This window comes from Amphiprion ocellaris, chromosome 8 (assembly GCF_022539595.1).
Source record: "Amphiprion ocellaris isolate individual 3 ecotype Okinawa chromosome 8, ASM2253959v1, whole genome shotgun sequence".
Lineage (NCBI taxonomy): Eukaryota > Metazoa > Chordata > Actinopteri > Pomacentridae > Amphiprion > Amphiprion ocellaris.
Window position 1 is genome coordinate 10273940 of NC_072773.1, and position 17120 is coordinate 10291059.

General features: G+C 39.1%; 1 protein-coding gene across 4 annotated transcripts in view; it reads right to left on the bottom strand.

Moving 5' to 3' along the window:
• prkcz (protein kinase C, zeta) overlaps positions 1–17120 on the bottom strand; it is a 120277-nt gene that overhangs the window by 38655 nt on the left and 64502 nt on the right. For all 4 annotated transcript variants that reach the window (XM_023276271.3, XM_055012622.1, XM_055012623.1 and 1 more), the window contains 5 exons: positions 16397–16482; positions 6432–6563; positions 5228–5318; positions 3213–3268; positions 2825–3019 (listed from right to left, as the gene is read on the bottom strand). In XM_023276271.3, coding sequence (XP_023132039.1) covers positions 2825–3019; positions 3213–3268; positions 5228–5318; positions 6432–6563; positions 16397–16482 — 560 coding nt within the window. The remainder of the gene's footprint in view (positions 1–2824; positions 3020–3212; positions 3269–5227; positions 5319–6431; positions 6564–16396; positions 16483–17120) is intronic.

Genomic DNA, 17120 nt, shown 5'->3' on the forward strand with positions numbered 1-17120 from the left:
TCCCGCCCCTTCACATGCCTGGCAGGCATCTCTTGCATGGCAACTCTGTCACATTGCTGTGTGAATATGTGCGTTTATAATTGTTCTTCTTCATGTTCATCTGGCGATTCACCAATGCAAAAAAAAAAAAAGTTACACCCGGATTTTATCCTGAGTCACCCACTCACTTATTCCTCATTCCTCTTAAACCTTTATTTCCACCCCTACTTCATCCCCCTTCTTTGTCACAGTACTTTTTATTGCCTCGTTCCTTTCAAAAGCTTCAACCAGTCTATAAATCAGTCTACCCCACTCCCTTCCCATATTTCTGCTTCCCATATTTCGATATATATTTTATCGTTCCATCTCAATCTTTTCTTTCCCCAATTTTTACCCTCTTCCCTCCTCCATCTCTTGCATAGTCCAGCAGTTCTCAGACCATACCCCTGAAGACCCAGAGCTTCACTGCTTTTCATTCTGGGCAGCTAATCAGCGACAAATTTGTGCTTGGAATGCAAGGTCAAAGCAATTAAACAGACAGCATCACACAAAACTGGCAGCAATCTAAGTCTAAGAAAATGCCCTGAAAACATTGTACAAGAAATATTTGAAATTCATCTGATTCTCAGTGATATATTTGTACTTCTGATAGACTGGGCTTGTGCAGAAGCCTTAAAGACCATCACCTTTTAGGTCTGTCATGAGTTCTCTCCCACAGGCAGCAGGCAGACATAAAAAGTAGTCAAAGTACAGTAGCTGGGATATGCGACTCCAGAAAAAGAATATGACTAAATTGCTGCTTCTCTGGAGCGGTGATGCATGCTGAAGCTGGGAAATAGGACAGTGGTAGATGCTGACATCAACTGCAAGTGGATTTATGTAGAAATCAGCAGGTGCAGTAGGTGGCAGCAAATGCCACCACTGTGTTAGCATGATCTGTCCACAAGAATGAGCCGTCCAGTGATGTCCCATTGACTCAAATGTGTTTCTAGACAATCAAAACTAAAAAGAGTGGAAGCTCCGATAATTAGTTTCAAACTGGCAGAAACAGAGGTACATCCAAAGCTAAAGACAAATACACTGTCTCTCATCTGCTGTGGTCTGCTTTCTAAATCTATTTCTAAACACAAAGCACTGTCATGTAAAGACCACTTTGGCAAATACTATATTTGCAGGCCTCTATTTCTTGCTTCTTAAAATTTTGTGCTTTCTATAGTAAAGCTCGTGGTAAATGATGGTGTTAATTTAATGTGACTTAAGTCTCACTAAATCTGTATATTTAGCTATCATTCCTATTCTTGGAATGTGACAACACTTATAAATAAAGATGCATAGTGGACACGTGAAAAATTAAATTACCATCACTCTCAAACATTCAAATGTTTCAGTTTTACCTTCATATAACAATGTTTAAATAATTAGATTGTACAATCAGTCTGACTGCTGACTATTCTCAACTCATTGTAGTGAACTTACAATATGAGACCGGAGTTGCAATTAACCAGAATTAATCTTTAATATCATTTTCTAGTATGTCAGACCCCTTAGAAAAACCTGCACCGATCAGGCATAACATTCTGACCACTGACAGCTGAAGTGAATAACACTTACTTCTTCATCATGGCACCTATTAGTGGATTGGACATAATAGGTGGCAAGTGAACATTTTGTCCGTAAAAGTTGATGTGTTAGAAGCAGGAAAAATGGGCAAACACAAGGATTTGAGTGAGCCTGACAAGGACCAAAGTGTGATGTCTAGACAACTGGGTCAGAGCATTTCCAACACTGCAGCTCTTGTGGAGTGCTCCTGGTCTGCCGTGGTCAGTATCTATCAAAAGTAGTCCAAGGAAGGAATAGTGGTGAACCGGCGACAGGGTCATGAGCGGCCAAGGTGCACTGATGAGGGACTGAAGGCTGGCCCGTGTGTTTCGATCCAACAAAAGAGCTACTGTTGCTCAAATTGCTGAAGAAGTCAATGCTGGTTCTGATAGAAAGGTACCAGACTACACAATGCATACCAATTTGTTGTGTATGGGGCTGCATAGCTGCAGATCAGTCAGTTGCCCATGCTGACCTCTGTGCACCGCCAAAAGCACCAACAAATGGGCATGTGAGCTTCAGAACTGGATCACGGAGCAATGGAAGAAGGTGGCCTGGTCTGATGAATCATGTTTTGTTTTACATCACGGGGATGGCCGGGTGTATGTGTGTCGCTTACCTGAGGAACACGACACTAGGATGTCCTATGGGAAGAAGGAAAGCCGGCGGAGGCAGTGTGATGCTTTGGACAATGTTCTGCTGGAAACCTTGGGTTACTTTGACATGTACCACCTACCTAAGCATTGCTGCAGACCATGTACACCCTTTCATGGAAACGGTATTCCCCGATGGCTCTGGCCTCTTTCAACAGGATATTGTGCCGTGCCACAAAGGAAAAATGGTTCAGAAATGGTTTGACTAGCACAGATTGAGGTATTGACTTGGCCTCCATATTCCCCACATCTCAATCCAATTAAGCATCTGTGAGATGTGCTGGACAAACAAGTCCAATCCATAGAGGTCCTACCTCACAACTTCCAGGACTTCAAGGACCTTCTGCTAACATCTTGGTGCCAGATACCACAGCACACCTTAAGAGGTCTAGTGGAGTCCATGCCTCAACGGGTCACGGCAGTTTTGGCAGCAAAACAGGACCAACCCAATATTAGGTGCGTGGTCACAATGTTATACCTGATTGGCATATGTCCAATGACCACAAAGGTTTCATCCCATTCCTTCAGCATTCCCTTATTTTTCCTCCACTTGTCTTACATCTATGACATCTCAGGTGTACTTAGTGTCTCACCTCATCATCATGGACCAGTTCCTTTTTCACCACCTTCATGGCATACACCTGCTCGTTCTTTTTTAGCCGAACCAGCAGGACTTTGGCGTAGCTGCCTCGCCCAATCACTCGGATCAAGTCAAAGTCCCCCAGTCCGAGAGCCAGGCCCTGGGACAGCTTAATACCACCGATGCCATCCACTACTGCTTTCATGTCCTAGAGGGCATAGAGGTGAGAATACTATGAGTGTACTGATACATCCAAAATAAATATATATATATGAACAAGAGTCATAGCAGACAAAGTTTTATGTAGAAAACGGACCACATACAATAAGTGATTCTTTCATGCTATTTACTATTGAACAAAAGATTATGTCAATTCTGCAGTGCCTCAGAGCTCATCTCACCTCTGTATCTGCATCTTCTGTTTTATCCACTGCACAGTTGTGTGGTAAAAACGGTACTGTGAAAGACAGGTTCAGAAAAAGTATGAGCATTTGAAGACAGTTGCAATGTGACAGAAGTGAACCTGCACCGATAAATTTACATTGTTCATTTTTGACCAATAGAGGGAGATAGAGTACACAGAATAAAGTTGTACAACCCACAGGAAATACAACAGTAGAGTAACCCACAGGGGGTGTCTCATATCAGAAGCCCCCAAATAGGCCACAACATCAGTCCACCAGTCTCTTTGTAAGAGGATTTAGGAGTCTTTTCTATGGGATCCCATTAGAGAGCAGTAATGTGGTTAGATACGGGCTGAGAATTATAGAAGTGATGATAGAGCAGGTGAGGTGCACTGTCCAGGGTCCAGAATCAGGCTTTAGAACAAAGTAGCCCCCATATTAATCATTAGTCTGGGGACACTTGGAATTACACCAGTGCTCTTCAGGGTTCCTTGATCCCACTCTGGATGCTATACACTCAGTTACCTCCTTCTCTATACATGTCATATAGAGTACACAATGTCTTCAAAACACAATAAGAAGAAAATGTACCGCAGAAGACCAATTCACTTCTTAATTGTTTTGCTTCTTTCAAGTCAGAGGAGCTGTCTGAGTTTTGTTCTTGAGTTTTTGGTGCTACTGTGACGTGGGTTTCACCATGACAGGGGTTGGTTTCACAAAGAGATTGTAGAACGGTCTGTGTTGTTTAGAAAGTCTTTGTTTCGATCATAGATTGATCTAATGCAATAAAGCAAGCTCGACAGTTTCCCACAAATGAAGGCAGACTTTTCTTAATCCTATGAAATTAGCCACTGCACCCCTCAGCGAACTGGAAACTAAAAGCCATGTTTCCACAGTAACAATTACAGGGTGCCGGCTGACCAGAGGCATGAAATGACAACGAGAAACAGATACATACACACATACATACATACACACATACATACATACATACATACATACATACATACATATATATATGTATATATATGTATATATGTATATATGTGTGTGTATATATATATATATATATATATATATATATATATATATATATATATATATATATATATATGTATACATATATACATATATATACATATATATATATATATGTATGTATGTATGTATGTATGTATGTATGTATGTATGTATGTATGTATGTATGTATGTGTGTATGTATCTGTTTCTCGTCATTTCATGCCTCTGGTATATCATTATATATATATATATATATATATATATATATATATATATATATATATATATATATATATATATATATATATATATATATATATATATATATATATATATATATATATATATATATATATATACGTATATAGCAGGTTATCACACATATTGAGTAGTACACTGTGAAGAAGTAGAGATTTTCTTCTAATGATGGCTTTTCTCGTGTTAAATTAATCTCCTGCAACTTTTAAATTCTTTCAGAAGGCAAATATTTTCTGATGGAGTAAAAGGATCTGAGAGATTTGACATGGATCCAAAAGCAATCCGTTTTTTTTCCATTTCAAGAAAATCTTGATTTACCAAGGCAGAAAATTAGTCCTACTAGACAGTAGGTGGAAACATTATGAGATGATTATGATTAAATGTTTTATCATAAAATAAAGGTGACACTCACAACAACTTTGTATTGATTTGCAGTGACCCTCCCTCTATGGGTACAAGTGGACCCAAACCATGTCAGTGAAATGCCCCCACATCATAACAGAGCCTGCCATCTCTTCACTGTAGGGCTCAAGACCTAATGTTTTTCTTTTAATTTGTTACTTTTGTCACACGTACTAATCTTTGGAGTATACTATTTTTCACAATTGTCTGTATTCAGAGCTGCCTTTATGCCTTTTATCTCAATCCATGCTGTAAAGCAAAAACTAAATACAGGAGCAGGTAGCACTCCACTCCCTTGTCAAGAAAAGAAGAAAACAGTTAAAGAGACTTACTCCCATCTGTGTCCTCTGTGTCGTCTGGTGGAAGGTCCACCTCTTCACTCTTGGCATCTGAAGGGGGCTCTTGTGATGGCATGACTGGATCCTGAACAAAGAAATTTTAAAAAATGACTAAACATCCAGCAAAAATATTTTTCAAAATATTCAATGAAATATTCACGACTGGTTCACACTCATGAAGGAGTGTATGATAGATCATGTTTGCAAGCACTCAGAAAGAAGTCTGTGTTTGATGTTCTCAGTTAATCAAGAGAAATGTTGTCGCTCAGAGACTCTAATGACAATGTTGGCGTCCTACTAGAAACACATTTAATCTCAAAAAGTCACTTATCTGGTACTGAAGGAAGCAAGTTGAATCTGTGATCAAGCAGCTGACAGCAGACAGTTAGTCCAGTACCAGAGCAAATACCGCATTGACTACATTGATTTTCTTGTCAGGTTTGTGTTTTTACAGGTTAAACTTTGGATGTCTGTGTTTGGCGAAATGCTTGCTTTGCGGTCAAATTGATTGATCATGTGGAGCAAACTACATTTGCTGTTATCTAATAGGATTTTTCATTTCAACAGACTGGGAGAAAAGCTCCGGAGCTGATGGAAAACAATCCACAATGATGGGCAGGAAATATGCATAGACAACTTTTGAGTTTCAGAAAATACATCAGCAGCTTACAGCACATGCTCAGAGGCACAACAACATTTCTTAGATGTTCGTTGATATAAATGTTTCCTTCCTACACAGGAAATGGGTGAGAAAATCAACTGAATGATAGCCAAAAAAAACAAAAAGAAACACAACAATTTCCAAAAGTACAATAATCAACTCTGAAGTGAGGACTCTAGTATTGATCTAAAAAAAAAAAAAATGCACGTGTTACAATTTGTATCATGAATCCAAAAGGAGAGTTAAATTGATTTGACTTTGTTAAAGATAATTTAAAATAGTCACCCCTGACAACTGTGAGCTAACAGTGAAAATAATGGCAAAAATAAGTTGTAATAAATGGGAATTATGCTTAAAACTTGTAAGACGTGTTGCACTTCATGTGCTATTATCGCATAACACTGCTGAGGGAATGTAATCTTTCATGTCAGCAACATGGAACTCTGGCAGAATGCAGAATGAGCCACTGTGTTGGCGTCGGTTATGACAGGCTGACACTGTGCTGTTCTCTGCTCGGGACATGAAAAATATACTCACCATAAGCCTTTGGCAGGTCTGAGGGATGAGTCTGTGACAGCGCTTATGGACCAGCAGTTTGCAGTTGATACACTTGTAGCCCTGCCTGCCCAGCCCCCATATCCTTTCACTACAGTGGCCACAGTAGGCTTTCTGAAAGACACACACAGGACAGGACACACAGGTTAGTTTTTAAACCACACGCCGACACACTCTCTAGGTGCGCAACGTTTGCAAGGGCAGCCCAGTAATCGGCCCCTTCAGCCTTTGTTTACGTTGTGGTGTAAGATCCAACAGCTTCGACCGTGGTGTTATCCCATCAGTTATTGAGAAATAGCAGTTACTGGACTTAACCCCAACTCTATGAGCATGTAGGAAACAAAACAATACAGGTTTGTTGTGTTTGCCTGTCTGGCAATGTAACAAAGGAGAAGACTGCTTTCTAACACTGCCATACTTACTTCCTACATACTTTTTGCTCTCCCACAAAAATGGCCCTGAAAGAGGTTCTACAGGGGCAGTTCCTATGGTTGGAACAATCACAAAACTTTGGGCCACCCTTCAATGGCCTGCAAGTTCTTGGAGTGCATTCCATATCTCTTTAGTAGCTCTGTACTGACTGAATTTAAGGATGGTCTTTTGAGGGGAAAATGTAAAAATATAGTAGATAGTGTCAAGCCAATATTATAGAAAAAATGCATTTATCTGTTTACTTCATAGTTTTGAACATGTTTGAACTCTTTTATACGCTGTTGTCTTCTATGCAGTATGTTACCATGTCTGCTGTATGTCTGTACAGCTCAGGCTCCTACCTTCACCTACATCTACTGTGAAGCTGAGACTTACTGAAGTTTACTGTGTGTTACATAACATGGTCTCCTGAGTGTTTCTTTCTTTGTGCTTGTGTTTTTTAAGCTTGTGCCTCACATTTCTATATTGGTACCAAAGGATGTTAAGTTTGCAGCTCAGTGTCCCTGGGAATCAATAAACCTGTCACCAAGATGTCTCCCTGGGAAGACTAAACACTAAACACTTTAGATGCAATGTGAGTGCTTGGCTGCATCAACAACATCCATTCACAGGGTGTGTATGCTGACAGTGTAAAGAACAAAGAGTCTCAGTCAGTGCTCCGTTGCCATGGCAATTCTTCAGTGAGACTTCAAAGGCTTCTTTCAGTCTTTTTAATCTAACTCTACGCAGAGGTTAAGGCGTACATTTATAAATTAATCACAAAGATTTGCCTTATTCTCTGTTTCCTTCCCTACACAGCACACACAACCTGAGAGTAATCAGTAATGTGAGGTGAAAAAAAAAACAGTCGAGGACGCCTGTCATTGCACCAGGCTTTGGACAAGTTAAAAAACATCAGGGAGTATTATTAGTCAAGCCTTTTATTGTTAGAGGGCATACAGTGTCAGTGCTTTTTGGTTGCTTTGAGCTAAATGCTAACATTAGAATGCCAACTTGTTCACAGAGTATGCTATTTTGCAGAAACACCATCTCTTGTTAGTACGTTACCATTTGCAAATTAACATTACTGGAATGTCATTCGTTTAATGTGCATTTAATAAAATAAGCCATAAACCAAAATAGTAGACTAAACCTAAATGTTGCTTCAAATCTAGGAACCACAGTTAGAGCCATAACAGGGTTCTTCTGGGAAATGGGCTTGACAAGAATTGGTTGTGCCTGTAGTATATTTCATATGTAGTATTTTTTTAGTGTTACAAATAAACCAGGTCACTAAGTTTCTGGAGGTCTTCCGCCATTCTTCAGACATTTTATTTCAGCTGCTCTTTGCTGGAGGGGATGGGTCTTTCTACCTTTCTCCATAAAATACCTCAAAATTTTTCTCTTGGATTAAAGTCAGGCGACATACTTGGCCAGGCCATAGTTTTCACTTGTTCCTGCTTTAGAAAGTCTTGTGTGCTTAGGATCATTATCATGCTGGAATACTTTTCTTCTGCCAAGTTACTGCAGACTGAGTCATCTGGTCAGCCTGTATTTTGGAATATCCACAGGCATTCATGGTGCATCTATAAATGTTATCTCTCAACACATTTTGCACTAATGCAGCTCTATATCCTCACATCTGTGCTTTACTGTCAAGACTATGAATTCACTGTAATAGTCCTGTCCAGGCTGACTCCAAAACTTCCTGAACCCCATCAAGTCAAATAACTTTATTGATCTCATCTGACCAATATTCATCAGGCTGCTTTAGCAAAGTTTTCATCGTGCAATTTTGTGCTGAAGAGCTAGCAAATGTTTTTTTTTTTTCTTGGACAGCGTCTATAGAGGTTGACATTAGACAATGTTTTTCATGCTGTCTGATCTGTCACAGAAAGCCTAATTTGAATTGATAAAACTTGTGCTATTCCTGAAGCAGCTCCTCATCTGTTGTTCAGAGTTATATATCAGTGCAAAACTGAGAAGGTTCTGGTGTTCACAGCTCATTCTATAACCACGTTCAAACAGCTAGGCTAACTGAGAATCACAGCTGTAGTAAGTTTTGTTCTAATAATCAAAGGTTTTCAGTGATCACAGGTGTATTCATTTTTGTGGCACTGAATTTCTACTTTGAGGTCAGTATTTTCAATCGTTCTTGAGTAACTGTTTTTGATTGTTCGTGAGGGAAAATGCTGTCCTCATCAAAATATAAAAAATGCAAGGAAAGCACTCAGAGCGCAGTACTTTGCCAAGACTGCTCAGCCGTATCATGTCTGACAGCTGAAATATTGAAAAAAATTGTGGCAGAAATCACAGCACTATAGAATATGGCCATTTAATATAGATGTGCCCACAAACAAAATGACATTGCGCTGAGCACAGGTGTGTGTTATGCATGTGTACGTTATGTACGGATACCGAATCGCGTGACCTAAATATGTAGCGGGCGATGGGAATTGATAGGACTCGGAAACATCCCCACAATTTAATTAGTTGTTCCTTGTATCATTTTCAATGGATAAGTCCGCAGTGGATTTGTAGTAGGATCACAATCATATGATCGGCAGCAGGCAGCTGAGGTAGTGTTCACATGTTGTCATAGTTACAATGCTGCCGTGCCACTATCTTGCAATGATACAGAAATCTTTAACAAATCCGTGAATCCAGACTATAAGCCGCCTCACTGCCAAAATCTAATCACTTGGTCCTTGTGTCATTTCTGACCTTCCCTGAAAATTCAATTGAAATCTGTTAATCTGTTTTTGAGCCAACGCTAATGATCATTTAACTCCGCTGAGGCTCCACCTCCTTGGCGGAGTAACAATTATTGAGAGGTAATGCCATTTAGAAAAACATTGACATGTAATTGATAATGCAAAGGAGTCTACTCAGTGCTGTTGTATAATGTATTACAGCCATTTGAATAATTTTGAATTTTGGATTGATGGTGAGACTAAACAAGATATCTGCAAACAACACCTTGACATTTCAAAAATCAAGAAGGCCAATTAATTCTTTTTTTTTTTTTTACAGCTCTTAGACAAAATAAATAACTAAATAAATAAAACAGTGATCAATAAGATAAATGATAGTTTCAGCAAGCTCACAATGACAATGCTAACATACTGATGTTTAGCAACAGTAGTTTAGTAGGTAAGCATGTAACTGAAACTTAAGAGCATTGTGTAAAGTAGACAGCCAGAATACAGCAACAAAACATGAATACTACAACAGTGATCCTATAGCTTAAACTACCAAAAACAATTCAGTGACAGCACTGCCACACAGCATTATATTGCTCTTTGATGTCATTGTACACATTATTTACCTCATATCAAAACAGTGCAGTCAAAACACAAGGCCCTTTGGTATCAGGAATGTTTTAAAAAACCTTCCTGAAGAGTATGACTTCATACAGTACACAAGATGATGAAAATATAAACTATTTTCTGACTAATTTTATGCAGTTCTGTGATTTACATTCAAATGTTATTTAAAACAGAAAATATCTATTCCAGTGTTAGAATTAGGCTTACATTCACAGGAAGTGAAAATTAACAGCTTAGTCTAAAGCCCAGAGATGTCCTTGACTGGACGTCTTCTCACAGCTCAGTTTTGGAAGAGACTAGTGTTACTGTCATTCCAGAATCCTAGAGTCAAGGAGATTAGTTCCAGGATTTACCATAGAATAAAAGCCAGGAAATTATCACTGGTTGTTAGTGATAATTGGTGGACATTTGGTATGAACTGCAGAACTATAAAAAAAAATATCACATAAAGTCAGAGAAAACCAAAGTCTTTTGATTCCTGGCTCAAACTTTGTACAAAAGTATATTTCCATCCATCCAATAATTGTTGAGATATTTCAGTCTGGACCAAGGCAGTGACCAACCAACATTACAAAGCATGTACCTGTAAAAGCACTGAGATAGAAATGCTCTTGGCCAAACCTAATGTTTGACCCCAGCAGTAGCTTTAGGTGGATTAAGTCCATTTCTTGAATTTCATCTGGTAGCCCCTGCTGGAGACTGAAAAGTAAAAGCTGCTCTCAAACACTAACAAAAACGGGTAATAACTCTCTCACCTACTCACCCCCATCATCACAAGACAAGTAGTGGCAACAAGACCAGAGTAGAAAGCTCAAACTGCCTAACAAAAACAAGAAAATGGCAATGAGAGTGAAAACACTACATCCATCCATCCATTATCAATACACCGCTAAATCCTCATTAGGGTCATGCGAAGGCTGGAGTCTATCCCAGCTGACTTAGGGTGAAGGCAGGGGACACCATGGACAGGTCACCAGTCTATCACAGGGCTATATATAGACACAAACAAGCACACTCATATTCACACCTACACACAATTTAGTATCACCAGTTTAACCTCAGCATGTTTTTGGACTGTGGGAGGAAGACTGAGAACCCGCTGAAAACTCACACATGTACAGGGAGAACATGCAAATTCCATGCAGAAAGATCCCAGGCCCAGGCCGGGATGCAAACCGGGGATCTTCTAGCTACAAGGCGACAGTGCTAACCACTTATCCACTGGGCAGCCCAAATACACAACAGCAAAGGTAGATATGTGAGAGTTCTGAGCAATAAAGACACTCCTTCAGAGGTTCTAGCATTCCATTTGAACTATTAAGCATGTAGAGCTGAACAGTAAGTGACTAATTTCTGCCTCATCACATGGACCTAAACAGACCTCATTATGTCTATAGGAAGAGATCCACAAAGCAGCTTTCTGTACTGCAGTGTCAGCAGGAGATGGAGGGGGATGAAGAGGAGGGAGGGGAGGGATGAAGATGAACATGTGCAGACTGAGAGGAATGAGAGGGATGGAGCGAGAGAAGGGAGGAGAAATCTGACCTACTTCTCTTTAGCTTATTTATATGCTGAGGACAGCACAGTGAACCAACCACAAGTCTGGAAGCTGGCATAGCAACAACAGTCAGAGAAATCCCAGCCTGAAAACCAACTTATTAACAATTTAGATTTAGATAGATAGATAGATAGATAGATAGATAGATAGATAGATAGATAGATAGATAGATAGATAGATAGATAGATAGATAGATAGATAGATAGATAGATAGATAGATAGATAGATAGATAGATAGATAGATATATTGATTGATTAAACCTTTATTGATCCCACAGTGGGGAAATTTACAATGTAACAGCAGCAGCAAATAGAACAGAACAAAAAGGAGAGCAGCACACAATGCATACAGTGCATAGATATAAATATTTTCTCCTTCTAGAATAAAAAATACAATAATATATGTAAATATAGATAAATGGGCAGCATTTGTAAAGTCCATTCAAAATTGTGGAAATTAATCAACTGTTTCCTTGATGCTACTTTTATCCTAAACAAAGTTAACTATGTTCTAACTCCAGATCCACACAAATATGAGGCTAGTATGCTAGTAAGCTACTTGTCTCGTTTAACGAAAACAAAAGAAGGCCAATTTATCACTGCAAGTCTCGACACAACATATATTTTGTTATTTGCACAAGTCTGTGATTGTCCCTTGAATCCTTGTGTGAATGTCAGTGTGTAGCCCAAAATGTGTGACTGTGCATAGTGTCAGACATGTACACTCAACACATAGTCACATGCACCACAAACTGGATTCGCATGCACAGGCCTTAAACAGTAGCGCAGATTCTTTTTGAAATGATGTTTGGAACAAATCCACATATGCAAACCTGACTGCAGTACAATATGTATGGAATAAAATGTACATCAGCACCTGTCCTATGTGTAACTACGATTTAAACAGAGCAGCAGTCCCATCATTATGAGTGTTTCTGCATTACATTTCTCATCTTAAACCAGCAGTATATGTCTTAAATTGAATAAGTCAGGCTCCACAGTGCATTAGTGACAATAACAAGGAGCAGATCAGCATCATGCTGAATCAGCATGATGCCGATGCACTCAGCTTATCCACTTCTGGTCTAGACATTAAGACAATAGCACCGATGGGAGATGTTTCACCCTGAAGAACAGTAACAATGACCAAAACCCTTCCACTTACTGAAATCCAGGCTGTCTTTAAACACTCATGTACAGTTTGCACATCATTAGTTGGCAATGCAATAACTTTTGAAGGTAGCTTTTTTGATTATTATTTGGAAGTCTCAGATTAATTCAGCTGACTGATGAACTCCACTTTCCATCTACTTTGTGGTTGTTTATCTGAACGCTGCCTCAAAAAACAAATGACAAAAACATGATACAACAATGTATAATCTGCCTAGAGCTTCTACAGTTCACAGAAAGAAAGATCACAACACAAAGGTAGTGCCTTGCTCTAGCAGCAGTAGAACCTGATCTGCATTCTTCCCCTTCAGAGAAAACACATTAGGCACTTAAGACCTGAAACTGCATTAATGTCTTTCTTCTTCTGCCTTCCAAAGTGGCCAGTGAATTATGGAATAAGAAGTCTTTAAATGTTGAAATCCTGTTTCAGACAAGCAGGATGGGCAGGTGGAGCCCTTTAACATCTTGGCAGGGAAATGATGAAAGCCCACATGTGCTTTCAGGTAGTGTGTGTGTGTGTGTGTGTGTGTGTGTGTGTGTGTGTGTGTGTGTGTGTGTGTGTGTGTGTGTGTGTGTGTGTGTGTGTGTGTGTAGCATGGAGCTGAGAGCTGAGACAACTGCTAAACAAGCCACAACTAGGACACAATGAATTATGCATCAATATCCAGATAGCTTAGCTGGAGCGATGACTTGATTACCTGTCATCTATAATTTAAGTGCAGTATGTTTATGACATACTGCACTGTACATTCCACAAAGAAAGAGAAATACGCCAATATTCTGCACAGATATAAATTCAGAGAAAGATTTCAATTTTGAACTGAAAACTCTCATCATGAGTCAGGATGTTAATTGTAATCACATTCTACACAAACACAATGTCAGAGTGTGATAAACCGCAGCAACACTACACGCACTTAAGTGGCAGTTTCCTTAAAAGAAACAGTTTAAGTATTTTATTTTCTTAACCTACATGCTCTGCCCTCTCATCAAAAAAGAATTTTCCTATTGGACCACTCAGTCCAGTGCCAACCTTTTCAAAATGCCTGTGCTAGGGGTGAAATGCATAACAGACCCAATTAACCCTACTTGTATTGTTGTTGTTGTTGTTGTTTCATTAAAATTTTTGTTCGTGAAATCTGGATGTCAAAATTCTGAAAGAGGATCTCAGAATTACAGGATGCAAAGAAGCATTATGGCGCTGCATGATTTAACTGAGTCTTCTAAAAGGTACTTCAGTACTGAATATGAGCTTGAATATCAAGATAGTGTTTTTTTTTAAAATCAAGTATTTTGGAAAATGCTCAAAAGTCTTAACTTGTTGGAACACAAACTTTTGCAAGAATAAGAAAAAGATGCAGTGTGTTGCCATGGTACAGTAAGTTCCACTGTGGTCTGAAACAAAAACCCTGTTTTAGCCTGTATTTATTTACATTTTGGAAAATTAGATACGCCAAATTTGTTATTACTTATTTGCTTTTGCTGTATATTATTCAACTTACTGACCGCTTTGATACTGAGGAATGTTTGACAAAAGTTTGATAGATTTTTAAATATATGATAAACCTGATTAATTTTTGGGAAAGTAGTAAAGCGATCCAATTCCTGCTGTAATCCATGAATGCAGTTACACAGTTGGTCGTAACTTTAGTCTTGTTTGTGAGCCTATAGGCGTTCACATGTTGTAAAATAAAGTATATCCAATTGTGTGAAACTGTGAGTATATCCAAAAGTGTTAGCACATTTTTCTATGTATGTGATCGAAATAAGGGCAAGCTTCTGTCAAGTCGACTTAAACCAGTTGAAGCAGCTTTCATATGAGTGTCATCCAATTGGTTTTGTGGTTTTTGATGACTCATACCACCACATATCAACCACAGACGTCGCCTCATCAGGTGGCTGACCCAGGCTGCATAGCATTTAGTTTAGCACTGTCTGTCACTCACAAAAATTCCTCCATTTCTTGGCTCTCTTAACCATCCCACCTGGAGCCAAATTTGAAGAACTCATTTTATTGTTTCTTTCATTAGTCTGCTTGTAATATTTTTATATTCTTCTAAGCTAATTTTCCACCTTTTAACATAAGGTAAAACCACATGGAAAGAAATTTGTACATGTCACTAAAAATCTGTGTATTTGTAGATTGTGGTTTTGGCAAACTACAACACTTGCCAATAGTTAAGAGGAGACCCTAGTTATGGGTGATAACATGGGGAACATTAGGGTACATATGTGATGGAGCTATTTCCAGCACTGGCACTGATCACTGGCACTGCATGTTCAGTAATTAAAACAATAATAGAACTTTTAAAAATGATTTGACAATTTTCTTTTGCCTTGTAGCTAGAAAATTCCCGGTTTGCGTCCCGGCCTTCCCGGGATCTTTCTGCCTGGAGTTTGCATGTTCCCCTTGTGCATGTGTGGGTTTTCTCTGGGTACTCCAGCTTCCTCCCACAGTCCAAAAACATAGATTAATTGGTTACTCTAAATTGTCCATAGATGTGAATGTGAGTGTGATTGTTTGTCTCTATATTTAGCCCTGTGATAGTCTGGTGACCTGTCCAGGGTGTCAGCTGGGATAGATTCCATTGCCCCGTGACCTTAATGAGAATTAAACGGTGAAAGATAATAGATGGATTTATGGATTTGACAATTTATTAATAAAGCATCTTAACTAAAGTTCCTCTTAGTGTCTTTTCACATCTGCACCTCATCGTGTTTATCTTTGTAAGAAACTCATTCAAAATGTCATCTAATGGTAAAATCTAGCAGCTGATGTATTTAAAAACTAAGTAAAAGTAAGTATGCAGATTTCTTCTACTTTTTCCAAAGCATTCACGGTTCACCCCATTTTCTTGTCATTTCAGCTGCTTTCCTTAGCAGGAATTCAGGTCTGGTACTATACTCTGATGGCGTAATCAACCAAGACCATAAAAGCTTTACATGCTACAACAAGAACAGGGACAACACTTTGCTTTGCCAAAGCTAGAATTCAATTAAACCAAAAATGTTTGTGGACGAAATTAGCACAGCTGTACAGGCTTACAACATAGAGTAGTAACATACCACCAAACCAACATACTTTTTTCAACTAACAAACGTTAAGTGCTCCTGACATCTGCTAACTGCATCTGTATCAGCTGCATCACTACTGATGCTCTGAGCAGCCTAACATGTCTTTTTGTTCGGCTCATACATAGCTCCTCTACAGTGTTCAGCAAAATTTAGTGGGAAAGACCAGTTTCTCACGCTAAATCTGAATCTGGTCACACTGAATTAGGGTGAAAAGTCACCGGAATGCTAAGAATAAAGTAATCCTGAACCTTATATTAAAGTACACATCCCTTTCAAACATCCTGTCTTCCAGTGACATTAAGATAGTCATAATTCCAGTCAGTGAAGATGAGCTCAGTTCACTGAACTGACTGAAGTGACGCATTGCTGCTTGTATATTTAAAAAAAAAATTGAGGACACTCACCCTGTTAAAGCGTTTGGCCTGGAAGAGGTGTCCGTTGACTCGATAGAGCTTCCTCCATCTTCTGGCCCCACGGCGATAGATCGATTCTAAAAGAGAGATAAAACAGTTGTAGAGTAGCAGCATGGTGTGGGACTATTGAGGAGGGGGATGGAGATAGGCTCAGCTAGAGGATAAAGACAGAGTGATGAGTGAAAGCTGAAGGGAAGGTCCTGCAGCTCTTTCTTTGTGCGAAATCTGAGTTCAAGTGAGGGAAAAACAACCACCAGGTTGGTCTACAATGAAGATGCACGATTACACACACACACACACACACATACACACACACACACACACACACACGCACACACAAAAAGTGCCTGCCTTCCCCCCGCTCTCCCTTTACACCCTCCTCCACCTCACCCCACCCAGTCTACTGTCTTGTTTCATCTTTCTGTGTTTCTTCCATTCTTCAAGACCTCCTTCTCTCTTTTTCTTTCACCCCTGGTGATGGATGGACTCATCACTGCTTCACAATGCCTTTTATTCAGACGAAAATACGAAGCTGTAGCTATTTATAATGGGACTGTGTAGTCAGCTATTAATAAACTGCAGAGCATTAGCATGTGTCTTGCAATGTACTAAAACTGGCTGATTCTGTCCTCATATCAAGCAATGTTTTAAAACGATTTTAAAAAATTAACACACTAACAAAAGGTTTTCTGGGATTTTTCAATATTTTGATCTT